The 27,575-nt window shown below is 49.6% G+C and overlaps 1 protein-coding gene across 1 annotated transcript in view; it reads left to right on the top strand.

Moving 5' to 3' along the window:
• The window catches only part of cep128 (centrosomal protein 128), a 351,185-nt gene that overhangs the window by 275,769 nt on the left and 47,841 nt on the right, over window positions 1–27,575 (top strand). The window contains exons 18-19 of the mRNA XM_078406913.1: window positions 12,086–12,147; window positions 27,390–27,413. Of these exons, the coding sequence (XP_078263039.1) occupies window positions 12,086–12,147; window positions 27,390–27,413 (86 nt within the window). The remainder of the gene's footprint in view (window positions 1–12,085; window positions 12,148–27,389; window positions 27,414–27,575) is intronic.

Genomic DNA, 27,575 nt, shown 5'->3' with positions numbered 1-27,575 from the left:
GCCATTTAAAACTGAGGTGACTGAGAAGGAACTTTTTCACCCAGAGAGTTGTGAATTTGTGGAATTCTCTGCCACAGAGGGCAGTGGAGGCCAAATCACTGGATGGATTTAAGAGAGAGTTAGATATAGCTGCAGGGGCTAGCGGAATCAAGGGATATGGGGAGAAGGCAGGCACGGGTTACTGATTGTGGATGATCGGCCATGATGACGATGAATGGCGGTGCTGACTCGAAGGGCTGAATGGCCTCCTCTTGCACCTATTTTCTATGTTTCTATTTTTCTAAAAGCAGCGTCTTTTAACCCCCCCTTTTTTGCCGGTTGATTTTTTTTCTCCCCCACCCCCCTCTCTTTCCTATTCACAAAACCTTGAGCTTGGGCAAACAAGCATTCTCAACACAGTCAGCATAATGAGAGCAAATTTGGCTTTGGGCGTCTTGCTGCACTCTGCAATTTAGCTGGCAGGCAGTTTAAAATCAAAGACTGGAGCGGTTTTCCACCTTGCAGGCTGGTTGATGGATGAGACTGTCAGAGGAGAGACTGCTTTCCCCTCACCCTTTCACAGTCGGCTAGGTGCTGACATTGACGCATCTTCTCCGGGGCTGTGCTGCGTTTTATCACCGAGCTGCTTTTTTTCTTGTAATCACCTGATGCTGCCGGGGGCTCGAGGGTCTGAGCTGCAGGGAGAGGTTGAGCAGGCTAGGTATTCCTCGGAGCGCAGGAGGATGAGGGGCGATCTTGTAGAGGTGTACGAAATCACGAGAGGAATAGATCGGGTAGACGCACAGTGTCTCTTGCCCAGAGTAGGGGAATCGAGGACCGGAGGACACAGGTTCAAGGGGAAGGGGAAAAGATTTCACAATCACAATCACAATCATAATCATACTTTATTAGCCAAGTATGTTTTGCAACATACGAGGAATTTCATTTGCCATACCGTCAGTCACAACAATAAAAGGATTGAATAGGAATCTGAGGGGTGAGGTTTTCACACAAAGGGTGGTGGGTGTATGGAACGAGCTGCCGGAGGAGGTGATTGAGGCAGGGTCTAAAGATAGAAACATAGACAATAGGTGCAGGAGTAGGCCATTCGGCCCTTCAAGCCAGCACCGCCATTCAATATGATCATGGCTGATCAGCCAGAATCAGTACCCCGTTCCTGCTTTCTCCCTGTATCCCTTGATTCCGTTAGCCCTAAGACGTTTCGTGTCGAGACCCTTCTTCAGAGAAGGTTTCCGCGCTGAATTTCTAAAGTCTAAGGTACCTTAACTTTGCAACTTGGGTAGCTGACAACCCAGTGGTACGAACATTGAATTCTCTCATTTTAGTTCACTTCTACAAACACCTCCTTCTACACCTCCTTCTACAAACACCTTCTCCTTCTACAAACACCTCCCTCCCCCACCCCCCACCCCCGCCCTCCACTCCTTCAATAAAAGGGCCTGTTTCCACGCTGTATCTCCAAACTAAACTAAACTAAGACAAAAGAGTAGGAGAACGCTGACTCCTATATAAAAATTAAAAGCGATGAGAGGCAGAATCGCCGTGCCAATTCACTCTGAAAGCATCGGGCCTCGGAAGCTGGCACCAGGCTCAGCGAGACGGAAAATTAATGAGGCCGAGGGAGGCCATTAGACGCCTCCACCACAGGGATTGATGCAGGCGTGGAGGTTTTTCTGTCTCCCATTGTCATGGGCTTTGCTTTGCGTCTGCCCGATCTCATTGCATTCCAATGCCCACACTGTGCCCTGTACATTAGCTGCTGCTGTGGATTGGAGATTAGACTGGGCGCACATACTCAACGATCGCTGTGACAGCCCAGCCAGACTCTGTTTAATTCAGGAGAATAGCTCGACCTGTAATCCAGAGTGATCTGGGTCTGTGCCCAGGATGAGGTGTTCCATACCAGGGCGTCCGAGATGTCCTCATTCTTTAGGGAAGTGGGGGGGGGGGGCCCCTTCAACAATAGATGAGGCCCCTCACCAGGGTCTCCTCGATATCCCGCAGCTCCGCTCTTGCTCCCCCCCCCCCCCCCCCAGTCGTAATAGGGACAGAGTCCCCCTAGTCCTCACCTTCCACCCCATCAGCCGTCGCACACGACGCATAATCCTCCGAGATTTTCACCACCTCCAACGGGATCCCACCATTGGCCACATCTTCCCCCTCTCCACCCCTTTCCGCCTTCCGCAGAGACCGTTCCCTCTGCAACTCCCTGGTCCACCCGTCTCTTCCCACCCAAACCACCCCCTCCCTCAAACACTTTCCCCTGCCACCGCAGGAGATGCAACACCTGTCCCTTTACCTCCCCCCTCGACTCCATCCAAGGACCCCGACAGTCTTTCCAGGTGAGGCAGAGGTTCACTTGCACCTCCTCGTATAAGATTATTAAGGGGTTGGACACGTTAGAGGCAGGAAACATGTTCCCAATGTTGCGGGAGTCCAGAACCAGGGGCCACAGTTTAAGAATAAGGGGTAGGCCGTTTAGAACATAGATGAGGAAAAACTTTTTCAGTCAGAGAGTTGTGAATCTGTGCAAATTCTCTGCCTCAGAAGGCAGTGGAGGCCAACTCTCTGAATGCATTCAAGAGAGAGCTGGATGGAGCTCTTAAGGATAGCGGAGTCAGGGGATATGGGGAGAAGGCAGGAACGGGGTACTGATTGAGAATGATCAGCCATGATCACATTGAATGGCGGTGCTGGCTCGAAGGGCCGAAAGGTCTCCTCCTGCACCTATTGTCTATTGTCCTCCAACCTCATCTTCTGTATCCGCTGTTCCAGGTGTGGACCAAGCGCAGACTCGGCGATTGTTTCGCTGAACACCTCTGCTCAGTCCGCCTTAACCCACCTGATCTCCCGGATGCTAATCACTTCAACTCCCCCTCCCATTCCCACATTGACCTTTCTGTCCTGGGCCTCCTCCATTGTCAGAGTGAGGCCCAACGCAAATTGGAGGAACAGCACTTCATATTTCTCTTGGGCAGCTGACACCCCAATGGTATGAACATTGACTTCTCTAACTACTAGTAAGCCTTGCTTTCCCTCTCTCTCCATCCCTTCCCATCCCTCCCCCTTCCTAGTTCTCCGACCAGTCTGACTGTCTTCCTGATTACATTTTATCCGTGTATGCTTCGTTGTCACCTTCTCCTAGCTAGCAATGAATGATCTATTCTACATTTTCCTTGATTTTCTTCCATCCTCTTTGATCTCTCGTTTTCACACCCCACCCTTCCATATCACTTTGCCTCCCTCTCCCCTGACTCTCAGTCTGAGGTAGGGTCTCGACCTGAAACGTCACCTGTTCCTTCTCTCCAGAGATGCTGCCTGACCCGCTGAGCTAGTCCAGCATTTTGTGCCAATCTTCAGTGTAAACCAGCATCTGCGATCCCTTTCTACACGGACTCTTTTTACTTCAGGATAAGAGCTGGACGTGTAAGCCAAGGATCTGGGGCCACTACCCTTATGCAGCACACAGAGGGTGGAGGTGTGGTTGAGGGGTGGGGTGGGGGGGGGGGGGCGGGGTGAAGTGGACGAGGGAACATAAATTCTCCCATTTCTGTAGAAAGAGACCATTCTGTAGAAAGAGACAGAGCTATCTAACTGATCTTTTCCAGTCTGAAGAACAGGGCGGCACGGTGGCGCAGCGGTAGAGTTGCTGCCTCACAGCGCCAGAGACCCGGGTTCGATCCCGACCGCGGGTGCCGTCTGTACGGAGTTTGTACGTTCTCCCCGTGACCTGCGTGGGATTTCTCCGAGATCTTCGGTTTCCTCCCACACTCCAAAGACGTGCAGCCTCCTCCTGCACCTATTTTCTATGTTTCTATCTCCAAACTACCTTAAACCTGAAGATGTTATTCCTGTAATTTGGCATAAAGTCATGTGTCTGTGTGGGTTTTCTTCTGGGACAGATGGATATTGAGCGTTAGAGAAAAACCCATTTCACATGCATTATTTTCAAGGTTGTAATGTGATGAAATTATTCCCTGATCCCAACGCTCTGGATCCGAGAATATTCCTCAGAGGATAAAGCAGTTAAGACTTCACCAGGCTCTGAGATTTGGGGCAAGGGCAGGGAAAGGATACATTTTAAAGTAGGTGAACGTGCAAAGATGTTGCTACCTATCCGACCTCTCTGGGATGGAAACACAAAGCAAGAGGAACACAGTGGGCCAGGCAGCATCTCTGGAAACATAGAAAATAGGTGTAGGAGGAGGCCATTTGGCCCTTCGAGCCAGCACCGCCACTCATTGTGATCATGGCTGATCATCCACAATCAGTAACCTGTGCCCAACTTCTCCCCATATCCCTTGATTCCACTAGCCCCCCAGAGCTCTATCTAACTCTCTCTTAAATACATCCAGTGATTTGGCTTCCACTGCCCTCTGTGGCGGAGAATTCCACAAATTCACAACTCTCTGGGTGAAAAAGTTCCTTCTCACCTCAGTTTCAAATGGCCTCCCCTTGATTCTAAGACTGTGTGGCCCCTGGTTCTGGACTCCCCCAACATTGAGAACATTTTTCCTGCATCTAGCTTGTCCAGTCCTTTAATAATTTTATACGTCTCTATAAGATCCCCTCTCATCCTTCTAAACTCCAGTGAATGCAAGCCCAGTCTTTTCAATCTTTCCTCATACGACAGTCCCGCCATCCCAGGGATTAACCTGGTGAATTTACGCTGCACTGCCTCAATCACAAGGATGTCCTTCTTCAAAGTAGGAGACCGAAACTGGAGAAATGGAATAGGTGACGTTTCGAGGTTGAAGAAGGGTCTCAACCCGAAACCGTCACCTATTCCTTTTCTCCAGAGATGCTGCCTGATCCGCTGAGTTACTCCAGCATGTCGTGTCTTATCTTCAGTGTAAACCAGCATCTGCAGTTCCTTGCTAGACACGGGTTCTGATGATGTCACTCCAAGCCACACTGGGAAAGGGGTAGAAATGGTGACCAAAAAGAAAGCTGTGTGCAGATGTTCCTTGGAGAGAAGGAATCTGATTGTTGCTACAGCCTGTGGTAATGACCGCGGCTGCAAGATTGGAAGGTTTGTTGCCGACATGATAAATTCAGCCCCGAAGGCTTATCCTGTGGCTGCACCTTAAGTAGGTTTTGTGACAGGTACGCAGCAGAGTTACAGACAGGGCTGAGAGATGCAGGTGCTGGTGATGGGAGCCATTAACTGCTTGAGAGTCGCCGAAACAGGCCCTTCATCCAACTGAGTCCGCGCCGACCAGCGATCACCCATTCACATGCTAGTTCTATGTTTAGTCTAAAGATGCAGCCTGGAAACAGGCCCTCCGTCCCACCGAGTCCGCACCGACCCCAGCGATCTCCCCGCACACTAACCTACACACACTAAGGACAATTTTACAACCTACGCAAGTCAAAGGACCTACACGATTTGGAGTGTGGGAGGAAACCGGAGCAACCAGAGAAAACCCACGCCGGTCACGGGGAGAGCACACCGACTCCGTACAGACGGCACCCGTGGTCAGGATGGAACCCGGGTCTCTAGCGCAGTGAGGCAGCAACTCTACCGCTGCGCCACCGTGCCAGCGCTGGAACCATCTGGAAATTGTCCTGGAAACATCTGCAGAACCCTATTCCCAGGAGAGCGATTCAAACGCGCAGAAGAAATATCACCAGGACAATTAGCGACAAATTGTCGGAGATTATTATGATACATAATCCCTATTTCTGAGCAGTTCAGGAAGAGAGCGTTGCAGCATTTATGTGAAAGATAAGGAGGCACGGTGGTGCAGCGGTAGAGTTGCTGCCTCACTGCGCTAGAGACCCGGGTTCGATCCTGACCACGGGTGCCGTCTGTACGGAGTCGGTACGCTCTCCCCATGACCGCCTGCTCCTGGTTCCTCCCCCACTCCAACGACATACAGGTTTGTAGGTTAATTGCCTTCTGCAAACTGTCCCCAGTGTGTAGGACAGAACTAGTATGGTCTCGGTGGGCCGAAGAGCCTGTTTTCACGTTGTATCTCAATTATAATAAATATGCTATACTAAATATACTTAACTATACTAACTCAACTAAACTATAATTCAGAAGTCTGAAGAAGGGTCTCGACCCGAAATGTCACCCATTCCTTCGTTCCAGAGATGCTGCCTGTCCCGCTGAGTTACTATAGGATTTTGTATCTATCTTTGGTATAATTATTAGGATTGTATGATTCATTTAAGTTGACATAATGGAGCTATTGCCTCAATCTAGTAAATTGCAGGTACAAACATGCTCGGTTGTTGAGACCAAATGACCAAATGAGGCAGGAACGGGGTACTGATTGAGAATGATCAGCTATGATCACATTGAATGGCGGTGCTGGCTCGAAGGGCTGAATGGCCTCCTCCTGCACCTATTGTCTATTGTCTATTGTTAATTGGATTGGTATCAACGTAAAATTGTCCCTAGTGGGTGTTGGGTAGTGTCGGTGTGCGGGGATCGCTGGTCGGAGCGAACTCAGTGGGCTGAAGGGCCTGTTTCCGCGCTGTATCTCTAAACTAAACTAAAGCCCTGGTTCGAGACACCGGAACAGTTTCACATCACCAACAAACATACGCGTGTGGATTGGGCCTGTGTGGGTGCCCATAGGTGTACCTTTGATCAGTCAGAAGCTCGAGAAGTCCGTGCTAAGCAAGAGCAAATTCACCCAGCTGGTTGAGAGTGTTAATTTTTTGTAACAAAAATAATTTATTTAATAACGATCACGATACAAACAAAACCCTGGTAACACACCCAGCACCACAGTACAAAATCACCAAGTTATCTGGCCACTCATTTTCAGACAACTACGTTACAATTCGTACAAATATACTAAATCACTACTGTACAACTATGTCCCTCTCTATCCCCACCCGGGCGCGGACGGACGTAACCCCGGACACGGGGCAGGCAGCCGGCTCGGGAAGAGCCCTCTTCCGCCTGGCGCCGTGGCTCGCGGACGGCCAGCTTGGCCAGGCCCAGGAACAACCTCGTGCCACCGAAGCGGCACGGTGGCGCAGCGGTAGAGTTGCTGCCTTACAGCGAATGCAGCGCCGGAGACAGGTTCGATCCCGACTACGGGCGCCGTCTGTACGGAGGTTGTACGTTCTCCCCGTGACCTGCGTGGGTTTTCTCCGAGATCTTCGGTTTCCTCCCACACTCCAAAGACGTGCAGGTATGTAGGTTAATTGACTGGGCAATATGTTAAAATTGTCCCTAGTGTGTAGGAAAGTGTTAGTGTGCGGGGATCGCTGGGCAGCGCGGACTGGGTGGGCCGAAGGGCCTGTTTCCGCGCTGTATTTCTAAAATCTAAAGAAAATATTTTAAAATCAAAAAAATCAACCCAACCAGGACATCTTCAGCCCCCCTACCCTCTCCTCCACACACAGGGTGTCCAAAGATGAGGGTGGTGGGTGAGAAATCCAGCCAGAAGGCAAAGAGCAGCCCCTTTAGATACTGGAACAGGGTTGAGAGAGGTTGAAAGTGTTGGAGGGGAGCTGGGATGATCTTCGTTGCAGAATGATGTGGACGGGTTTAATCCCTTCCAATGGTTCAGTGGCACTTTATTGTTACACGTACTGACTGACCGAGGTACGGTGAAACTCAATTTTTGCATCCAGTTCAGTCAAAGTGGACCAATCTGAAGAAGGGTCTCGACCCGAAACGTCACCCATTCCTTCTCTCCAGAGATGCTGCCCGTCCCGCTGAGTTACTCCGGCTTTTTGTGCCTGTCTTCGGTAAAAGTACTGGTGGGGCGGCACGGTGGCGCAGCGGTAGAGTTGCCGCCTCACAGCGCTAGAGACCCGGCCCGCAGGTGCTGTCTGTACGGAGTTTGTACGTTCTCCCTGTGACCGCGTGGGTTTCGTCCGGGTGCTCCGGTTTCCTCCCACACTCTAAAGATGTGCAGGTTTGTCGGTTAATTTGTCTGTTAATTGTACATTGTCCCTAGGGTGTGGGATAGTGGTAGTGTGAGGGGGTGATCGCTGGTCGGCGGGGAGTCGGTGGGTCGAAGGGCCCGTTTCCACGCTGCATAACTGACATCTAACGAGACAATGTATGCGGCAGTCCTTCACGTCCCACTAATCCCGCAGTCTTGCTCCTCGGTCTTCTACCAAGGACTGTACAGTGTATTGGCCAGTCGGATGCTAGTTGTGTGGGAATCGCTTGTTCAATACGCTTTAACCTTACCCGAGGATAGGGTTGCCAACTATCTCACTCCCAAATAAGGGACAAGGTGACGTCACTGCCCCACGTGACTTCACCCAGCCAGCGGCCACGTGCTCCCGCTCCACCAATGGCGGCCACCCGGGCCGGGAGGCGGGTTGCTACGCAAACTCTGTTAGGCCGCGCCCGGGCCTCCAGGTCTACACTGTCCGGACATACACTGTCCGGACCTACACGTGCTTGCGTTCCCGGAGGTCTTGTCCGCCAAGTCCTTCGAGCGATCGTAAGATTAAGCGTCAAGAGCGTTTTCCAAATGTCCCAGATAGAACAATGAAATTCTTACTTGCTGCAGCACGACGGATCACTGTAGATCTGGGGAAAGAGGAAAGTGAAGGGGAAAAGATTTAATAGGAAACCGAGGGGTAACTTTTTCATACAGAGGGTGGTGGGTGTATGGAACGAGCTGCCAGAGGAGGTAGTTGAGGCTGGGACTATCCCAACGTTTAAGAAACAGTGAGACAGGTACATGGAAAGCACAGGTTTGGAGCGATATGAACCAAGCGCAGGCAAGTGGAACTAGTGTAGCTGGGACATGTTAGCCGGCATGGGCAAGTTGGGCCGAAGGGCCTGTTTCCACACTGTATCACTATGACTATTTCTCTAATAGTTCACAGAAGGACAGGAAAAAAAAGTAATTACCATCGTACTGGGACATTGAGTTACCAGACAGAATGAAATTATTGGGGGAAATATTAAAAGTGTATTAAAGGCTATTCCTTGTCATTTACTTGATAGCCTCAAGTCTGCAGAAGCAGTCTCTTTCAATCAGAGGTTGTAAGTTCCAGTCCCACTCTAACTTAACGTCAAACTAGGCACCGTCAGTTTTATAATCCAGAAAAACACCAATCTTTCTTCCTTAAAGGACAGTCTGGGCTTTAAAAAAAAACGTGTTCAATTCAATACCATAAATTTTTTGAAATTTTGAAACAGATTTTTAATTTCCCCAGGTGCGATCATGAGATTTGAACTGGCATCACCTGATCGTTACTCCTTGTCAAGTTGGGCCGAAGGGCCTGTTTCCACGCTGTATCGCTCTGTGACTCTATGAAGGGCCTGTTTCCACACTGTATCACTCTGTAACTCTGGGCCTGTTTCCACACTGTATCACTCTATGAGTCTATGAAGGGCCTGTTTGCACACTAGATTTTTTTTAAATTTAGAGATACAGCGCGGAAACAGGCCCTTCGGCCCACTGGGTCCGCGCCGCCCAGCGATCCCCGCACATTAACACTATCCTACACACACTAGGGACAATTTTTTTATATTTTTAACATTTGCCCAGCCAATTAACCTACATACCTGTACGTCTTTGGAGTGTGGGAGGAAACCGAAGATCTCGGAGAAAACCCATGCAGGTCACGGGGAGAACGTACAAACTCCGTACAGACGGCGCCCGTAGTCAGGATCGAACCTGAGTCTCTGGCGCTGCATTCGCTGTAAGGCAGCAACTCTACCGCTGCGCCACCGTGCTGCTAACTCTACCACTGTATCACTCTATGACTCAATGAAGGGCCTGTTTCCGCCCTGTTTTACTCTGTGACGCTATGAAGGGACTGTTTGCACACTGTATCACTCTGTGACTCTAGGACGCCATGACTGCAGAATAGCAGCATAACTGATCATCAATCCTTTGTAATGGCATTAAAACCCTTTGCTTTCCGCTGCAGTTCCGGCTGCAGTTTGCAGCTTTGAAAGGTCAAAAACACGAGGGTGCAGGTGTCCTCCCGCAAGCCCCCTTCAAAATGTCACCTCTCTCCGGGAAAGGACGGCGTGTTTTATGCCTGTTGGCAGGTCAAAGTCCCTCCTGGGATAAATAAAGTTCTACCGCATGGTATCATACCGCGTTCGTTCATTGCGTTGCTGTTGGCTGGTGCGGTTGCTTCTATAAACACTGCCTGCAGTTCACCAGTAATGTGCTGGCTGTGCGGCCCCCTGGAGTGTCCTGTTGACTTGATAATGGAGCCTCATCCTTCCTGTATTGTCCATCGCGTTGTGCTTTCATCTCCGGCTCGCCTGATGGACCTTTTTATATTTTATAAACCTGCTTTTCTTCTAAACGAATGGATCCAATCTGGAGCAGTGGTACATTCCTGAACAACAAGAAAGGCTGGTGGAAAGATGTTTCCATTTACCGCAATAACCCCTCAGACAGCAGATATATATGGGAGTTTCAATGTGTGCAGGAAGGAACTGGAGATGCTGGCTTACACCGAAGATAGACACAAAATGCTAGCTCAGCGAGTCATAAATTCATAGGCGATAGGGGCAGAATTGGGCCATTCAGCCCATCAAGTCCACTCCGCCATTCAATCATGGCTGATCTATCTCTTCCTCCGAACCCCATTCTCCTGCCTTCTCCCCATAACCCCTGGCACCCATCCTAATCAAGAATCTATCTATCTCTGCCTTAAAAATATCCATTGACTTGGCCTCCATGGCCGTCTCTGGCCAAGAATTCCACATCTACATTCCACAATCAGGCAGCATTTCTGGAGAAAAGGATTTAGATTTAAATTTAGATTTTTAGATTTTAGATTTAGAGATACAGCGCGGAAACAAGCCCTTCGGCTCACCGAGTCCGCGCCGACCAGCGATCCCCGCACACTAACACTATTCTACATACACTAGGGACAATTTTAACATTTTACCCAGCCAATTAACCTACATACCTGTACGTCTTTGGAGTGTGGGAGGAAACCGAAGGTCTCGGAGAAAACCCACGCAGGTCACGGGGAGAACGTACAAACTCCGTACAGACGGCGGCCGTAGTCAGGATCGAACCTGAGTCTCCGGCGCTGCATTCGCTGTAAGGCAGCAACTCTACCACTGCGCCACCGTGCCGCACGAATGGGTGACCCAAAGGAATGGGTGACGTTTCGGGTCGAGACCCTTCATCAGACTTATCGACCCGAAACATCACCTGTTCCTTTCCTCCAGAGATGCTGCCCGACCCGCTGAGTTACTCCAGCGTTTTGTGTCCATCTGCAACATTTTCAATCTCACTGACACAGGGTGTATTTAAATACCACCATATTGTTTCTCAAAATCCGATGCCTTCATCTGATCGACATCCCTGCATTCCTTGCTTATCCATGTGCCGATCTTTAAAGTCTCTTAAGTTTAGTTAAGTTCAGAGATACAGCATGGAAACTGCCTCCTCGGCCCACCCAGTTGGCGCCGACCTGCGGCCCCCGACCTTCGCACATTAACACTATCCTTTAGTTTAGAGATACAGCGCGGAAACTGGCCCTTCAGCCCACCGAGTCCACGCCGACCAGCAGGTCACGGGGAGAACGTACAAACTCTGTACAAGCATGCACCCGTAGTCGGGATCGATCCCGGGTCTCCGGGGTCTGGAATTTAGAAGGATGAGAGGGGATCTTATCGAAACGTATAAGATTATTAAGGGGTTGGACACGTTAGAGGCAGGAAACATGTTCCTAATGTTGGGGGAGTCCAGAACCAGGGGCCACAGTTTAAGAATAAGGGGCAGGCCATTTAGAACGGAGATGAGGAAAAACTTTTTCGGTCAGAGAGTTGTGAATCTGTGGAATTCTCTGCCTCAGAAGGCAGTGGAGGCCAGTTCTCTGAATGCATTCAAGAGAGAGCTAGATAGAGCTCTTAAGGATAGCGGAGTCAGGGGGTATGGGGAGAAGGCAGGAACGGGGTACTGATTGAGAATGATCAGCCATGATCACAGTGAATGGCGGTGCTTGCTCGAAGGGCGGAATGGCCTCCTCCTGCACCTATTGTCTATTGTCTATTGTCTCCGGCGCTGCATTCGCTGTAAGGCGGCAGCTCTACCACTGTGCCACCGTGGCCGCCCACGGTAGATTACTGTATTCCTACATTGAAATGTGTTTCAATATTGTTCTTTAACAGAGTTACTGCACAAAACGTGTCGGCAGGATGAAGAGATGAGAGCATTGGAGGTACGATATCACGTGAGTACAACGTTTTTCTGGCCAAAGTTGGAATCTAAGTGAGACAATGGGATAATTCATGAGTGGCAAGCGTAAACCAAGGAAGCCTGCCCTACCCTGCCCAGTGCAGTCCCCTCATCTGAAGAATGGTCTCAGAAGAATGGAGAATCTGGACACTTAGCCACAGGGAATATCTCCCATGACATCCCTGGGGAATGGGGGAAATCGTAAGACATGGGTGCTGGCTGTGCAGTACCCTGGAGTGTCCTGTTGACTTGATAATGGAGCCTCATCCTTCATGTATTGTCCATTGCCTCGTGCTTTCATCTCCGGCTCAGGAGGCAGCCGCCCGTATCACCAGATGGGCCTTTATCTATATGCTGAAGGTATTTATTCACAAAATGCTGGAGTAACTCAGCAGGTCAGGCAGCATCTCGGGAGAGAAGGAATGGGTGACGTTTCGGGTCGAGACCCTTCTTCAGACTGATGTCGGGGGGGCGGGACAAAGGAAGGATATAGGTGGAGACGGGAAGATAGAGGGAGATCTGGGAAGGGGGAGGGGAAGAGAGGGACAGAGGAACTACCTAAAGTTGGAGAAGTCGATGTTCATACCACTGGGCTGCAAGCTGCCCAAGCAAAATATGAAGTGCTGTTCCTCCAATTTCCGGTGGGCCTCACTATGGCACTGGAGGAGGCCCATGACAGAAAGGTCAGACTGGGAATGGGAGGGGGAGTTGATGTGCTCGGTCTCCGGGAGATCAGATTGGTCAATGCGGACCGAGCGCAGGTGTTGAGCGAAGCGATCGCCGAGCCTGCGCTTGGTTTCTATATGCTAAAACTCTCGTCTGTTTGTTTGTTTGTGATCGAACATCAGCCAAAACGGTACACGCTAGCGTGGCAATTTTAGGCCCACCTCACTCACCATCATCACTTTAGTGATAATGCAAGTGGTTTTATTGAAATCGGTGTTATATTTTTCAAGGCATTCACATTTTAAAGTTTAAATCTGTCTCCTAGGGAGGGAGGGCGAGGGGTGGAGGGAGGGTGAAGGAGGGAGGATGGGGGGGGGGGGGGGTTGTGTGGGATGGAGTGGGGGGGGGGAAGAGGGGGAGGGTAGGGGGGTGAACGAGGGAGGGGAGGAGGGGGAAGGGGGGAGAGTGGAGGGGAGGGGGGGTTGAGAGAGGGGAGGGGAAAAGGACAGGGTAGTGCACCAAAGCAGGAGAGGTTTGGGCCCAACGGGTCCACTTGGTATTTTATAAACCTGATTTTTCTTCTAAAGACTGAAGCTAATGTGGAGGCAGTCGTACATTCTTGAACTCTATGAAAGGCTGGTGGAAAGGTTTTTCCATTTACCGCAATAATCTCCCAGACAGCGGATATATACGGGAGTTTCAATATGTGCAGGGAGGAACTGCAGATGCTGGCTTACACCGAAGATAGACACAAAAATGCTGGAGTAACTCAGCGAGTCATAAGTTCATTAGTGATAGGAATTATGGCCATTTGGCCCATCAAGTCTACTCCACCATGCAATCATGGCTGATCTACCTCTCCCTCCCAACCCCATTCTCCTGCCTTCTCCCCTTAACCTCTGCCACCTGTCCTATCCTACACACACGAGGGACAATGTTTACAATTTCTACCAAAGCCAATTAACCTACAAACCTGAAGTCTGAAGAAGGGTCTCGACCCGAAACGTCACCTATTTCTTTTCTCCAGAGATGCTGCCTGACCCGCTGAGTTACTCAAGGTTGTGTGTCTATCCGCACATCTGCTTTTTAGTTTATAGATACAGCGCAGAAACGGGCCCTTTCGGCCCACCGGGTCCGTGCCGACCAGCGATCCCCGCACACTAACACCATCCTACACCCACTATGGACAATTTTTACATTTACCGAGCCAATTAACCTACATACCTGTACGTCTTTGGAGTGTGGGAGGAAACCGAAGATCTCCGGAGAAAACCCACGCAGGTCACTGGGACAAACTCCGTACAGACAGCACCCGTAGTCGGGATCGAACCCGGATCTCTGGCGCTGCATTCGCTGTAAGGCAGCAACTCTACCACTGCGCCACCGTGCCGCCATTTTGTATTCTAAATATTGCTTTACCTTTTAAGAAAGACAAATGCGCTGTGAAAATTCTAGTTATTAAACTGTCAGTGCTTCCGTACTAAATGAGCAGAAAATATTATTTACCAAAGTTGGATGAATGTAGAGGAATCAAGAGTCTTCAATTGTCCAAAGACGTACAGGTTTGTAGGTTAATTGACTGGGTAAATGTAAAAATTGTCCCTCGTGGGTGTAGGATGGTGTTAATGTGCGGGGATCGCTGGGCGGCGCGGACCCGGTGGGCCGAAAGGCCTGTTTCCGCGCTGTATCTCTAAATCTAAAAAGTCATATGTACCAAAAATGGAACGATTAAATTCTTAGATAGGCACAAAAAGCTGGAGTAACTCAGCGGGACAGGCAGCATCTCTGGAAAGAAGGAACGGGTGACGTTTTGGGTCCAGACCCTTCTTCAGACTAGTCAGGGATAAGGGAAACGAGTGGTATCGACGATGATGTAGAGAGATGTAGAACAATGAATGAAAGATGTGCAAAAAAGTAACGATGATAAAGAAAACAGGCCATTGTTAGCTCTTTGTTAACGAGAAGCTGGTGTGACTTTGGTGAGGGAGGGATGGAGAGAGAGGGAATGCCAGGGCTACTTGAAGTTAGAGAAATCAATATTCATACCACTGATGTGTAAGCTTCCCAAGGGAAATATAAGATGCTGTTCCACCAATCTGCGTTTAACCTCACTCTGACAATGGAGGAGATCTAGGGCAGAATATGAGTTCTTCTACATTTTCTACATAAAACGACATTTTATCTCTGTTTATCTCTTGTAACTTTCTCCCAGCTAACAATGATCTCATCTTAGTATGTGTAGGAAGGAACCCATTCCTTCTACAGCATTTTGTGTCTACCTTTGGGGTAAACCAGCATCTACGGATCCTTCCCACACATTTCGTCTGCTCCACTGCGCAAACCCCAGGAGGTCGGACTACTTTGAAGAAGTTCTCCACCTCTCTCTGACAAGGCTCGACCCGAAACGTCACCCGTTCCTGCTCTCCAGAGATGCTGCCCGTCCCGCTGAGTTACTCCAGCGTTTTGTGGCTATTTCCAGATTTAGTTTACTTTAGTTAGAGCTCCATGCTCAGTACATCTTCTCCATACTGAGCACGCGCATGCCAGAAATTCCCATGTGCCATTGAATTTAGTTTAATTTAGTGATACAGCATGGAAACAGGCCCTTCGGCCCACCGATTCCACACCGACCAGCGATCCCCGCACACGAACACTATACCATACACACTAGGGACAATTTTTACATTTATACCAAAATCAATTGACCTACAAACCTGCACGTCTTTGGAGTGCGGGAGGAACCCGGAGATATCGGAGAAAACCCACGCAGGTCACGGGGAGAACGTACAAACTCCGTACAGACAGCCCCCTTAGTCGGGATGGAACCCGGGTCCCTGGCGCTGTGAGGCGGCAACTCTACCGCCGCGCCGCCCTACATTTTCTTCAAGGAGACTTTGAGAATGTTCTTGAGACGTTCTCTCTGCCCGGCAGGAAATCTTTTCACCTGACAGAGCTGGGAGTGGAGTGGGTGTTTTGGGAGTTTGCTGTCGGGCGTGTTCGTAATGGACTTGGCGGACTGCAATTAGAATCTCAGTGCCGGGGAGATTGGTTTGGGAGAAGGCTTATTGTACCAATTGATTTGGGGAATGTTAGCTAGCGTTGCTGCAGTGCGTTGAGTTATGTGTGTGTGGTCTGGAATACAGGGCAGTACCGAGGAGGAGAAATGTGTAGGAAGGAACTGCAGATGCTGCTTTACATTGAAGACAGACACAAGGCACAAGGTCGAGCGGTAGTGTTGCTGCCTTACAGAAAATGCAGCGCCGGAAACCCGGGTTCAATCCCGACTACGGGCGCTGTCTGTACGGAGTTTGTACGTTCTCCCCGTGACCTGCGTGGGTTTTCTCCGAGATCTTCGGTTTCCTCCCACACTCCAAAGACGTACAGGTTTGTAGGTTAATTGGCTTGGTAAATGTAAAAATTGTCCTTAGTGGGTATAGGATAGCGTTAGTGTGCGGGGATCGCTGGTCGGCGCGGACCCGGTGGACTGAAAGGGCCTGTTTCCGCGCTGTATTTCTAAACTAAACTAAATTAAACTAAACTAAACTAAACTAAACTAAACAAAATGCTGGTGTAACTCAGCGGGTCAGGCAGCATCTCTGGAGAGAAGACCAGTCCTTCTATCCAGAGATGGTGCCTGTCCCGCGGAGTTACTCCAGCATTTTGTGTCTGCCTTCAGTACAGACCAGGAGCTGACCATACAGCCCCCGATATCTAAGCCCAACATGACCCCAAGTTAAATTGGAAAGGAAGAAGACCTTGAACTTCACCAAGATCTTGAATTTGGCAGCACGTGCTTTCAGGTTTTTGTATCTTCTTCGTGGGGCGGCACGGTGGTGCAGCGGTAGAGTTGCTGCTTTCCAGCGCCAGAGACCTGGGTTCGATCCTCCATACCGGGTGCTGTCTGTATGGAGCTTGTACGTTCTCCCCATCACACAAAGGGTGGTGGGTGTATGGAACGAGCTGTCAGTGGAGGTAATTGAGGCAGGGACTATCGCAACGTTCAAGAAATAGTTGGACAGGTGCATGGATAGGACAGGTTTAGAGGGATATGGGCCAAACGCAGGCAGGTGGGACTAAGGTAGCTGGGACATTTTGGCCGGCATGGGCAAGTTGGGCCGATTAGCCTGATTCCATGCTGTATGCTGTGTAGTCCGCATCTTCCAACCTACCTCATTACAGTCCTTGCACTTTTTTAATCTGCACTTTTTCTGCAAGTGTAACGCTCTAATACTGTAAAACCCCGCGTGGGTTTTCTCCGGCTCTGGTTTCCTCCCACACTCCAAAGACGTACAGGTGTGCAGATTAATTGGCTTCGGTAAAATTGTAAATTGACCCTAGTGTGTGCAGGATAGTGTTAGTGTGCGTGGATCGCTGGGCGGCGCGGACTCGGTGGGTCGAAGCGCCTGTTTCCACGCTGTATCTCTAAACTAAACTAAACTAAACTAAAATCCTTCATAGCTGTTCTTTGCAGAGCGCCTTCAAGATTGCTCAATGTAAGAACCCGCTAATATATAAAGTCTGGAAGTACACCTCACCTCACCTCCATCCACAGCTTAAGGATTGTCTGTCTCAAAGTTTCACGTGGGGCGGTCACGGTGGCGCAGCGGTAGAGTTGCTGCCTTACAGCGAATGCAGCGCCGGAGACCTGGGTTCGATCCCGACTACGGGTGCCGTCTGTATGGAGTTTGTACGTTCTCCCCGTGACCTGCGTGGGTTTTCTCCGAGATCTTGGGTTTCCTCCCACACTCCAAAGACGTACAGGTTTGTAGGTTAATTGGCTTGGTAAGTGTAAAGATTGTCCCTAGTGGGTGTAGGATAGTGTTAGTGTGCGGGGGGTCGCTGGTCGGCGCGGACCCGGTGGGCCGAAGGGGCCTGTTTCCGCGCTGTCTCTCTAAACTAAACTAAAAAGTTCCCCTGTTTTAACTAAAGTGTAACTCTGACTTCTTGCTGACAAGACATTCCACCCGACTTCAATCTCATCAATTTCTTAGAGGCCTGTGGAATATGTTTGCTCAACTGTAATTCTATTTAGCTTGCTTTCTTCTCCACACAGCACCTTAACACAGCATTGCAGAGTAATGGCAAAATTATACAGCTTTATCTCCGGTTCTTTGAGAAATAATGGGCAGGCTCTTTTTTTAACCATCAACAATCAGCCTTCACAATTTCCCGATGTCCATTGTGTGTTCAAAGCCTCTGTTCCAATGGTTTCGGAAACTTGTCATCCCGACATCTTTTCATCCTTTTGAAATCACTTAGAGTGTAAAAATATAAACCTGTTTTCTGTTCGCGAACTTTTCCTTGGAGAAAGAAAGTACTTTTTATCTAAGAGACAAAACAATAATGTTATTAAAACAAAGAAGGTATTTATTCACAAAACGCTGGAGTAACTCAGCAGGTCAGGCAGCATCTCTGGAGAGAAAGAATGGGCGACGTTTCGGGTCGAGACCCTTCTTCAGTCTGATCAGTCTGAAGAAGGGTCTCGACCCGAAACGTCGCCCATTCCTTCTCTCCTGAGATGCTGCCTGACCTACTGAGTTACTCCAGCATTTTGTGAATAAATACCTTCGAATTGTACCAGCATGCTGGTTTACACTGAAGATAGGCACAAAATGGTGGAGTAACTCAGCGAGACAGGCGGCATCTCTGGAGACAAGGAATGGGTGACGTTTCGGGTCGAGACTCGGGTCTGAAGTAAGGTCTCGACCCGAAACGTCACCCATTCCTTCTCTGCAGAGATGCCACCTGTCTCGCTGAGTTACTCCAACATTTTGTGTCCATCCTCAGCAGAAAGATAATACATGATTACAATCGACCCATCCACAGTGCACAGATACAGGGTAAAAGGAATAACATGAATAATATTTAGTGCAAGCCAGTAAAGTCCGATCAAAGATAGTCCGAAGTTCTCCAATGAGTTAAATGATAGGTCAGGACTTCTCTCTGGTTGTGGTAGGATGGTTCAGTTGCCTGATAACAGCTGGGAAGAAACTGTCCCTGAATCTGGAGGTGTGCGTTTCACACTTCTGTACCTTTTGCCTGATGGGAGAGGGGAGAAGAGGGAGTGGCCAGGGTGCGACTGGTCCTTGATTGTGTTGCTGGCCTTGCCGAGGCTGCGTGGGGTGTAGATGGATATATAATCATGGATTGGTACCATTTTCATATTTACTGATGAAGTAGAAGGAGTCAATTTTGACAATTTTTTAGTCATAAAGCAATCCTATTTGGCACCAAAATAATTCAACTAATATCGAACATAAAACAGTGCAGCACAGGAACATGATGTCTGTGCCAAACATGATGCCAAGATAGGTAAATCTGCCTGCACATAATCCATATCCCTCCATTACCTGCATATTCATGTGCCTACCTAAAAGCCTAACACCACTATCGTATCTGCCTCCACCACCACTAGGGTTGCCAACTTTCTCACTCCCAAATAAGGGACAAAAGGTGACGTCACCGCCCCGTGCCCCACGTGACCTCACCCACCCAGCGGCCACGTGCTCCCGCTCCAACAATGGCGGCCGCCTAGGCCGGGAGGCGGTTTGCTATGCAACCTCCGTTAGGCGGCGCCCAGGTCTCGGGCCTACAGTGTCCGGGCCTACCGCGCCCCCCGGGACTAATACGGGACAAGGGGGGGTCCCGTACGGGACAAACTAATTTAGCCCAATATACGGGATGTCCCGGCTAATACGGGACAGTTGGCAGCGTCCACCACCCCTGGCAGCGTGTTCCAGGAGCCCACCACCCTCTGTGTAAAAAAAAAATAACTTGCCCCACACATCTCCTTTAAACTTTGTCCTTCCCACATTAAAGCTGTGCCCTCTCGTCTTTGATATTTCATCCTGTGGGAAAGGCTTCTTCTGACTGTCTGCTCTATTTATGCCTCTCATTTTACATAAGCAGTGCCTCCTCATTATTACGGGCCTCTTTATAACGGATATAGGTTACAGAGGACGGACTGTCCCAACAGTCGTTAGTTTTTTTAGTTTAGTTTAGAGATACAGCACGGAAACAGGCCCTTTCGGCCCACCGAGTGTTAGATAGAGCTCTAGGGGCTAGCGGAATCAAGGGATATGGGGAGAAGTTGGGCACAGGTTACTGATGGTGGATGATCAGCCATGATCACAATGAATGGCGGTGCTGGCTCGAAGGGCCAAATGGCCTCCTCCTGCACCTATTTTCTATGTTTCTATGTTTCTAAAGGAATAACGTTTAGTGCAAGATAAAGCCAATAAAGTCCGATCAAAGATAGTCCGAGGGTCTCCAGTGAAGTAGATAGTGGTCGGATGATTTCAGAAAGGCTTGATGGAAGAAGAATAGCCAGGTTGGCAGATAGAAATTTCATTCTTGCACTTCCAACCTGACTGATCCATCGGATCAATGAGCCAGTTACATTTATCGCCATCATCAGGCCATTCTACTAAATTAAATCAAGATATCCCTGTGGTATGAACATTGATTTCTCTAACTTCAGTAACTACTGCAATGCCTCTCTCTCCACCCCTCCCCCACCCAGGTCACACCAGCTTCTCGTTCTCACCCAGCAAACAGCCAACAATGGCCTGTCTCCTTTATCATCGTTACTTTTTTGCATGTCTTTCATCCATTATTCTTTATCTCTCCACATCATCGTCTATATCTCTCATTTCCCTTTTCCCGTGACTTTCAGTCTGAGGAAGGGTCTCGACCCGAAAACGTCACCCGTTCCTTCTCTCCAGAGATGCTGCCTGTCCCGCTGAGTTACTCCAGCATTTTGTGTCTATCTTTGGTTTAAACCGGCATCTGCAGTTCCTTCCCACACAGTATAAAGATGAGAGTGAGAGCCTGGCTGTATATATCCCAAGCCAAGCCACATTTAAACAGGCATGTTCCAAGTCAGTATGTAATAAAGCACACAATCTTATCACACCATCACTTTTAGAGCCACATTTTATTCAGAGTCACTGGCATCAATAGCTTAATTACCAATACAAAACATTTAATTACACTATCCAAACATAAAGGGCGCACAAGGGTGGCACGGTGGCGCAGCGGTAGAGCTGCTAGCTTGCCGCGCACTGCATCTTTAACTTAGTGAAAATGAAGATCTATGAGTTGTGTCTGGGGTTGCCAACTATCTCACTCCCAACTAAGGGACCAGGTGAAGTCACTGCCCCACGCCCCACGCCCCACGTGACCTCACCCCAGCCAGCGGCCACGTGCGCCCGCTCCACCAATGGCGGCCGCCCGGGCCGGGAGGCGGGTTGCTACGCAACCTCCATTAGGTGGCGCCTGGGCCTCTGGGCCTTCCCTGTCCGGACCTACACTGTCCGGGCCTACACTGTCCGGGCCTACAGTGTCCTAACCTAGAGTGTCCGGGCCTACACTGTCCGGGCCTACACTGTCCGGGCCTACACTGTCCGGGCCTACACTGTCCGGGCCTACAGCGCCCTCCAGGCCTGATACGGGACAAGGGCGGTCTTGTACAGGACAAACCAATTTAGCCCAAAATACGCGGGATTTCCGGCTAATACGGGACAATGGGCAACCCTAGCTGTATCAGCTCACAGCCACTTCCATCATCCTCAACCACTACAAAGCCACAACGCAGTTCGAGGGGTGGAACGATGGCGCAGCGGTAGAGCTGCTGCCTCACAGCACTGGAGTCCCAGGTTCGATCCTGACTACGGGTGCTGACTGTGGGTGGCGTTTACACGTTCTCCCCGTGACCTGCGTGGGTTTTCTCCGGATGCTCCAGGTTTCCTCCCACACTACAAAGGCGTGCAGGTTTGTAGGTTAATTGGCTTCTGTAAATTGTCCCGAGTGTGTAGGATAGAACTAGTGTACGGGGTTGGGCACAAAAAGCTGGAGTAACTCAGCGGGACAGGCAGCGTCTCTGGAGAGACGGAACGGGCGACGTTTCGGGTCGAGACCCTTCTTCAGACATATCGGGTGTTCGCTGGTCGACATTGACTCCATGGGCCGAAGAGCCTATTTTTATGCTGTGTCTCTATGCTAAACTAAACTAAATTTTGTAATCTGTATCATCAAAGGAGAACCCTGCGTGGCGGGGGGAACCGACGTGAGGTGGGGGTGGGGGGGGGGGGGAACCGACGTGAGGTGGGGGTGGGGGGGGGTAACCGACGTGAGGTGGGGGGTGGGGGGGGTGGGAACAAAGGAGGACCCGGTGAGGGGTATTTTGTAACTTTGTCGGCACTGGGGGTCGCCAACTGTCCCGTGTTAGCCGGGACATCCCGTATTTTGAGCTAAATTGGTTTGTCCCTTACGGACCGCCCTTGTCCTGTATTAGGCCCGGAGGCCCAGGCTCCTCCTGACAGAGGTTGCCTAGCAACCCGCCTCCCGGCTCGGGCGGCCGCCAGTGGTGGAGCGGGAGCACGTGGGTGAGGGCACGTGGGGCGCGGGGCGATGACGTCATCTTGTCCCTTATTTGGGACTGAGATAGTTGGCCGCCCTAGTCGCCGCCCTTTACGTGGCGACACTTTGCATACCTTGGGTATAAAAAACAAAGAATTGCACTGTGACTTGTCACGTGACAATAAAGCATTCATCCGTTCATTCATCAAGCTTAACGCAGCGAATTAAGTTGTCACAAAGCTCTCTGTTTTCATTGAGTGGTGTCCTGTCGTAGTTCAGGACCCCTCTGTTGGTGAGAGGACGGTTCAGTTGCCTGACAACAGCTGGGAAGAAACTGGGCTAACTGCTAACAGAAACTAAGGGAACAGATGGAACGAGAGATAAACAGCTGGGAAGTGAGTGGTTCTCTAAAAGTGACAACACAGGTAGACAGGGTGGTGAAGTAGACATTTAGCACGCTTGTCAACACATGAAGTACTAAGGTTGCAATGACACAGAAACATAGAAAATAGGTGCAGGAGGAGGCCATTTGGCCCTTCGAACCAGCACCGCCATTCATTGCGATCATAGCTGATCATCCACAATCAGTAACCCGTGCCTGCCTTCTCCCCATATCCCTTGATTCCACTAGTCCCAAGAGCTCTATCTAACTTTCTTTTGAATTCATCCCGTGAATTGGTCTCCACAGCCTTCTGTGGCAGAGAATTCCACAAATTCACAACTCTCTGGGTGAAAACGTTCTTTCCCACCAGAGTTTTATATGTTCTTCCCCTTTATTCTTAGACTGTGTGGCCCCTGATTCTGGACTCCCCCAACATTGGGAACATTTTTTTCTGCATCCAACTTGTCCAGTCCTTTTATAATTGTATACGTTTCTATAAGACATGTAACAATTGTGATCAATTTTAGAAATTCATTACCAAAATACATGCAACTGTATTTGACGTTTGTAACTTCTGAGAGTGCAACACACAAATAATGAAAGGCCTGGATAGAGTGGATGTGGAGAGGATGTTTCACTAGTGGGAGAGTCTAGGACCAGAGGGCACAGCCTCAGAATAAAAGGATAGTACCTTTGCAATGGAGATAGGAGGAATTTCTTTAGTCAGAGGGTGGTGAATCTGTGGGATTCATTGCCACAGACGGCTTTGGAAGCCAAGTCAATGGGGATTTATAAAGCGGAGATTGACTGGTTCTTGAATAGCAGGAGTGTCAATGGTCAATGGAGAAGGCAGGAAAATGGGTTGAGAAGGAAACATGGATAATCCCTCTTTTTGTCCCCCATCCCTCTCCCCACCCGCTCTCCCCCCCCACACTTTCTTCCCCACTCTCTCTCTCTCCCCCCATTCTCTCTCTCCCCCATACTACCTCCCTCTCTCTTCTCTCTCTCTCTCTCTCTCTCTCTCTCTCTCTCTCTCTCTCTCTCTCTCTCTCTCTCTCTCTCTCTCTCTCTCTCTCTCTCTCTCTCTCTCTCTCTCTCTCTCTCTCTCTCTCTCTCTCTCTCTCTCTCTCTCTCTCTCTCTCTCTCTCACCCACTCTCTCTCTCCCCACTCACTCTCTTCCTCACTCTCTCTCTTTCCCCCACTCTCTGCCCCCTACTCACTCTCTCCCCAACTCATTCTCTTCCCCACTCTCTCTGCCCCACTCTCTCTTTGTGCGCCACTCTCTCCCCCACACTCTCTCTCCCCCACTAACTCTCTTTCCCCCACTCATTCTCTCTCCCCCACTCACTCTCTCTCCCCACTCTCTCTCCCCCACTCACTCTCTCTCCCCCACTCTCTCTCTTCCCCCACTCTCTCTTCCCCCACTCTCTCTCTCCCCCACTCTCTCTGCCCCCTCTCTCTCTCCCTCTCTCCCCCTTGCTCTCTCTCACCCTCACTCCCCCACTCTCTCCCCCCCACACTCTCTCTCTCCCCCCTCACTCTCTCTCTCCCCCCAACTCCCCACTCTCTCAATCCCTTCCCCTTTCGCTTTCCCTCTCTTTTGCTGCACTCTTTCCTTTTCTCTTCTCCCTATCCTTTCATATCTCTCTCCCCTGGTATCGGGCATGACTAGGGTTGCCAACCGTCCTGTATTAGCCGGGACATCCCGTATTTTGGGCTAAATTTATTTGTCCCGTACGGGACCGCCCTTGTCCCATATTAGGCCCGGATGGCGCTGTACGCCCGGACACTGTAGGCCCGGACACTGTATGCCTGGACATTGTAGACCCGGACACTGTATGTCTGGACACTGTATGCCTGGACACTGTAGGCCCGGACACTGTAGGCCCGGACACTGTAGGCCCAGACACTGTAGGCCCGGGGGACGTTGTAGGCCCGGACACTGTAGGCCCAGACACTGTAGGCCCGGACACTGCAGGCCCGGGGGACACTTGTATACACTGGAATTTAGAAGGATGAGAGGAGATCTTATCGAAACATATAAGATTATTAAGGGGTTGGACACTTTAGAGGCAGGAAACATGTCCCCAATGTTGGGGGAGTCCAGAAAAGGGGCCACAGTTTAAGAATAAGGGGTAGGCCATTTAGAACTGAGATGAGGAAAAACGTTTTCAGTATGAGTTGTGAATCTGTGGAATTCTCTGCCTCAGAAGGCAGTGGAGGCCAATTCTCTGAATGCATTCAAAAGAGAACTAGATAGAGCTCTTAAGGATAGCGGAGTGAGGGGGTATGGGGAGAAGGCAGGAACGGGGTACTGATTGAGAATGATCAGCCATGATCACATTGAATGGCGGTGCTGGCTCGAAGGGCCGAATGGCCTACTCCTGCACCTATTGTCTATTGTCTATTGTAGTCCCAAACAGTGTAGGCCCGGGCGCCGCCTGACGGAGGTTGCGTAGCAACCCGCCTCCCGGCCCAGGGCGGCTGCCATTGGTGGAGCGGGAGCACGTGGCCACTGGCTGGCTGGCGTCACCCTTTGTCCCATATTTGGGAGTGAGGAAGTTGGCAACCCCAGGCATGACTGAGATGTCACCCTTTACTCTCAGATTGCTGCTCTCCGAAACCCATTACATTAAGTGACGGCTCACTTAGATTTTGTACATTAACCTTGTGATTGAGAATAATGTTTATTTTGTTTTTCGAAGGCAAGAATAATATATTGAGTGGAAACGGTAACTATTTATTTGACTCCACAGGCTGAAGCAGTGAAGAAAAAGAGTAGAATTCAGTATAAGCAGCAATAGTTTATTCCAGCAACTGTCCTGAAATTTGCTTTGGCGTTTTTAAATTGCATATTCATGCTAATTCAGCGCTTTGACTATATTAAAGATAACAGAGATATGCTGAAATGTGAAGATGATTCTATTTATAGCAAAACATGATAACTTGGCAATAAAGTGTAAAGGAGAAAAAATACCATGAGTTGGAAGGAACTATGGATGCTGGTTTAAACCGAAGATAGACACAAAATGCTGGAGTAACTCAGCGGGTCAGGCAGCATCTCTGGAGAGAAGGAATGGATGACGTTTCGGGTCGAGACCCTTCTTCAGACTAGTCAGGGGAGAGGCAAACGAGAGATAGAGACGACGATGTAGAGAAATAAAGTAACGATGATAAAGGAAACAGGCCATTCTTGGCTGATTGCTGGGTGAGAACGAGAAGCTGGTGTGACTTGGGTGGGGGAGGGATGGAAAGAGAGGGAATGCCGGGGTTACTTGAAGTTAGAGATATCAATATTCATGCCACTGGGCTGTAAGTGTAGGAAAATAACTGCAGATGCTGGTACAAATCGAAGGTATCATAAAATGCTGGAGTAACTCAGAGGGTCAGGCAGCATCTCTGGAGAGAAGGAATGGGTGACGTTTCGGGTCGAGACCCTTCTTCAGACTGATGTCAGGGGGGTCGGGACAAAGAAAGGATATAGGTGGAGACAGGAAGACAGTGGGAGAACTGGGAAGGGGAAGGGAAGAGAGGGACAGAGGAGCTATCTAAAGTTGGAGAAGTCAATGTTCATACCGCTGGGGTGTAAGCTGCCCAAGAGAAATATGAGGTGCTGTTCCTCCAATTTGCAGTGGGCCTCTCTATGACAATGGAGGAGGCCCATGACAGAAAGGTCGGACTGGGAGTGGGAGGGGGAGTTGAAGTGCTGAGCCACCGGGAGATCAGGTTGGTTAAGGCAGACTGAGCGAAGGTGTTGAGCTAAACGATCGCCGAGCCTGCGTTTGGTCTCGCCGATGTAGAGAAGTTGACACGTGGAACTGCGGATACAAACGATGAGGTTGGAGGAGGTGCAGGTGAACCTGCCTCCAAATCCCATTTTCATGCCTTCTCCCCATAATCCTTGACACCTGTTCTAATCAAGAATTTGCCTATCTCTGCCTTAATAATATCCACTGACTTGGCCTCCACAGCACCCTGTGGCAATGTTCCACAGATTAACTGCCCTCTGACTAAGTTCACTGGAATTTAGAAGGATGAGAGGGGATCTTATAGAAACATAAAATTCTTAAAGGATTGGACAGGCTAGATGAAGGAATAATGTTCCCGATGTTGGGAGAGTCCAGAACCAGGGGATCACAGTGTAAGAATAAGGGGTGGGCCATTCAGGACTGAGATGAGGGAAAACTTATTCACCCAGAGAGTTGTGAATCTGTGGGATTCTCTGCCACAGAAGGCAGTGGAGGCCCATTCACTGGGTGTTTTCAAGAGAGAGTTAGATATAGCTCTTAGGGCTAAAGCAATCATGGGGAAAAAGCAGGAACGGGGTACTGATTTTAGATGATCAGCCTCGATCATATTGAATTGTGGTGCTGGCTCGGAGAGCCGAATGGCCTACTCCTATGTTTCCTATGTTTCACGAGAGCAGAATTAGGCTGTTCGGCCCATCAAGTCTTCTCCGCCATTCAATCGTGGCTGATCTATCTTTCCCATCTTCTCTGCCCATGGTTCTGGGATGTGCCTCCTCTCTCATTCCATTCCCCCTGTTGAAAGTTGCTGTCGAATCTGCCTCCAACACCCTTTCAGGCCAGGGGGCTCCACATTGCAATAAATCTCTTCACATCTGGGACATGAACCTGTGTTTCCTATCTAAAGACGCTGGGAATGATGGTGCATTTTAATTTTAATTTAAATAATTTTAAGTTTAATTTTAATAAATTTTAATTTTAGTTTTAATTGTAATTTTAGTTATAGAGGTCCAGTTGCAGGATAGATGCCAGTTATTTGGGAGCCGGTTGAGTGATTCACCCTTTTGCTTTATTTTGCACAGGATCGGATCGCAGATTTAGAAACAGTGAGTACCTCCTTCAGAGTGTATCTGTCTGCGTCTGTGTGTTTCATGACTGACCTTTGTATGCAAGTAGTTGCCTCTTATCTCTAAGAAGGAACTGCAGATGCTGGTTTAAACTGAAGATAGACACAGAAAGCTGGAGTAACTCGTGCAGGACAGGCAGCA

The sequence above is a fragment of the Rhinoraja longicauda genome, chromosome 10 (genome assembly GCF_053455715.1).
Source record: "Rhinoraja longicauda isolate Sanriku21f chromosome 10, sRhiLon1.1, whole genome shotgun sequence".
Taxonomy (NCBI): Eukaryota; Metazoa; Chordata; class Chondrichthyes; order Rajiformes; family Arhynchobatidae; genus Rhinoraja; species Rhinoraja longicauda.
This window is presented reverse-complemented; position numbering and strand designations above follow the sequence as displayed.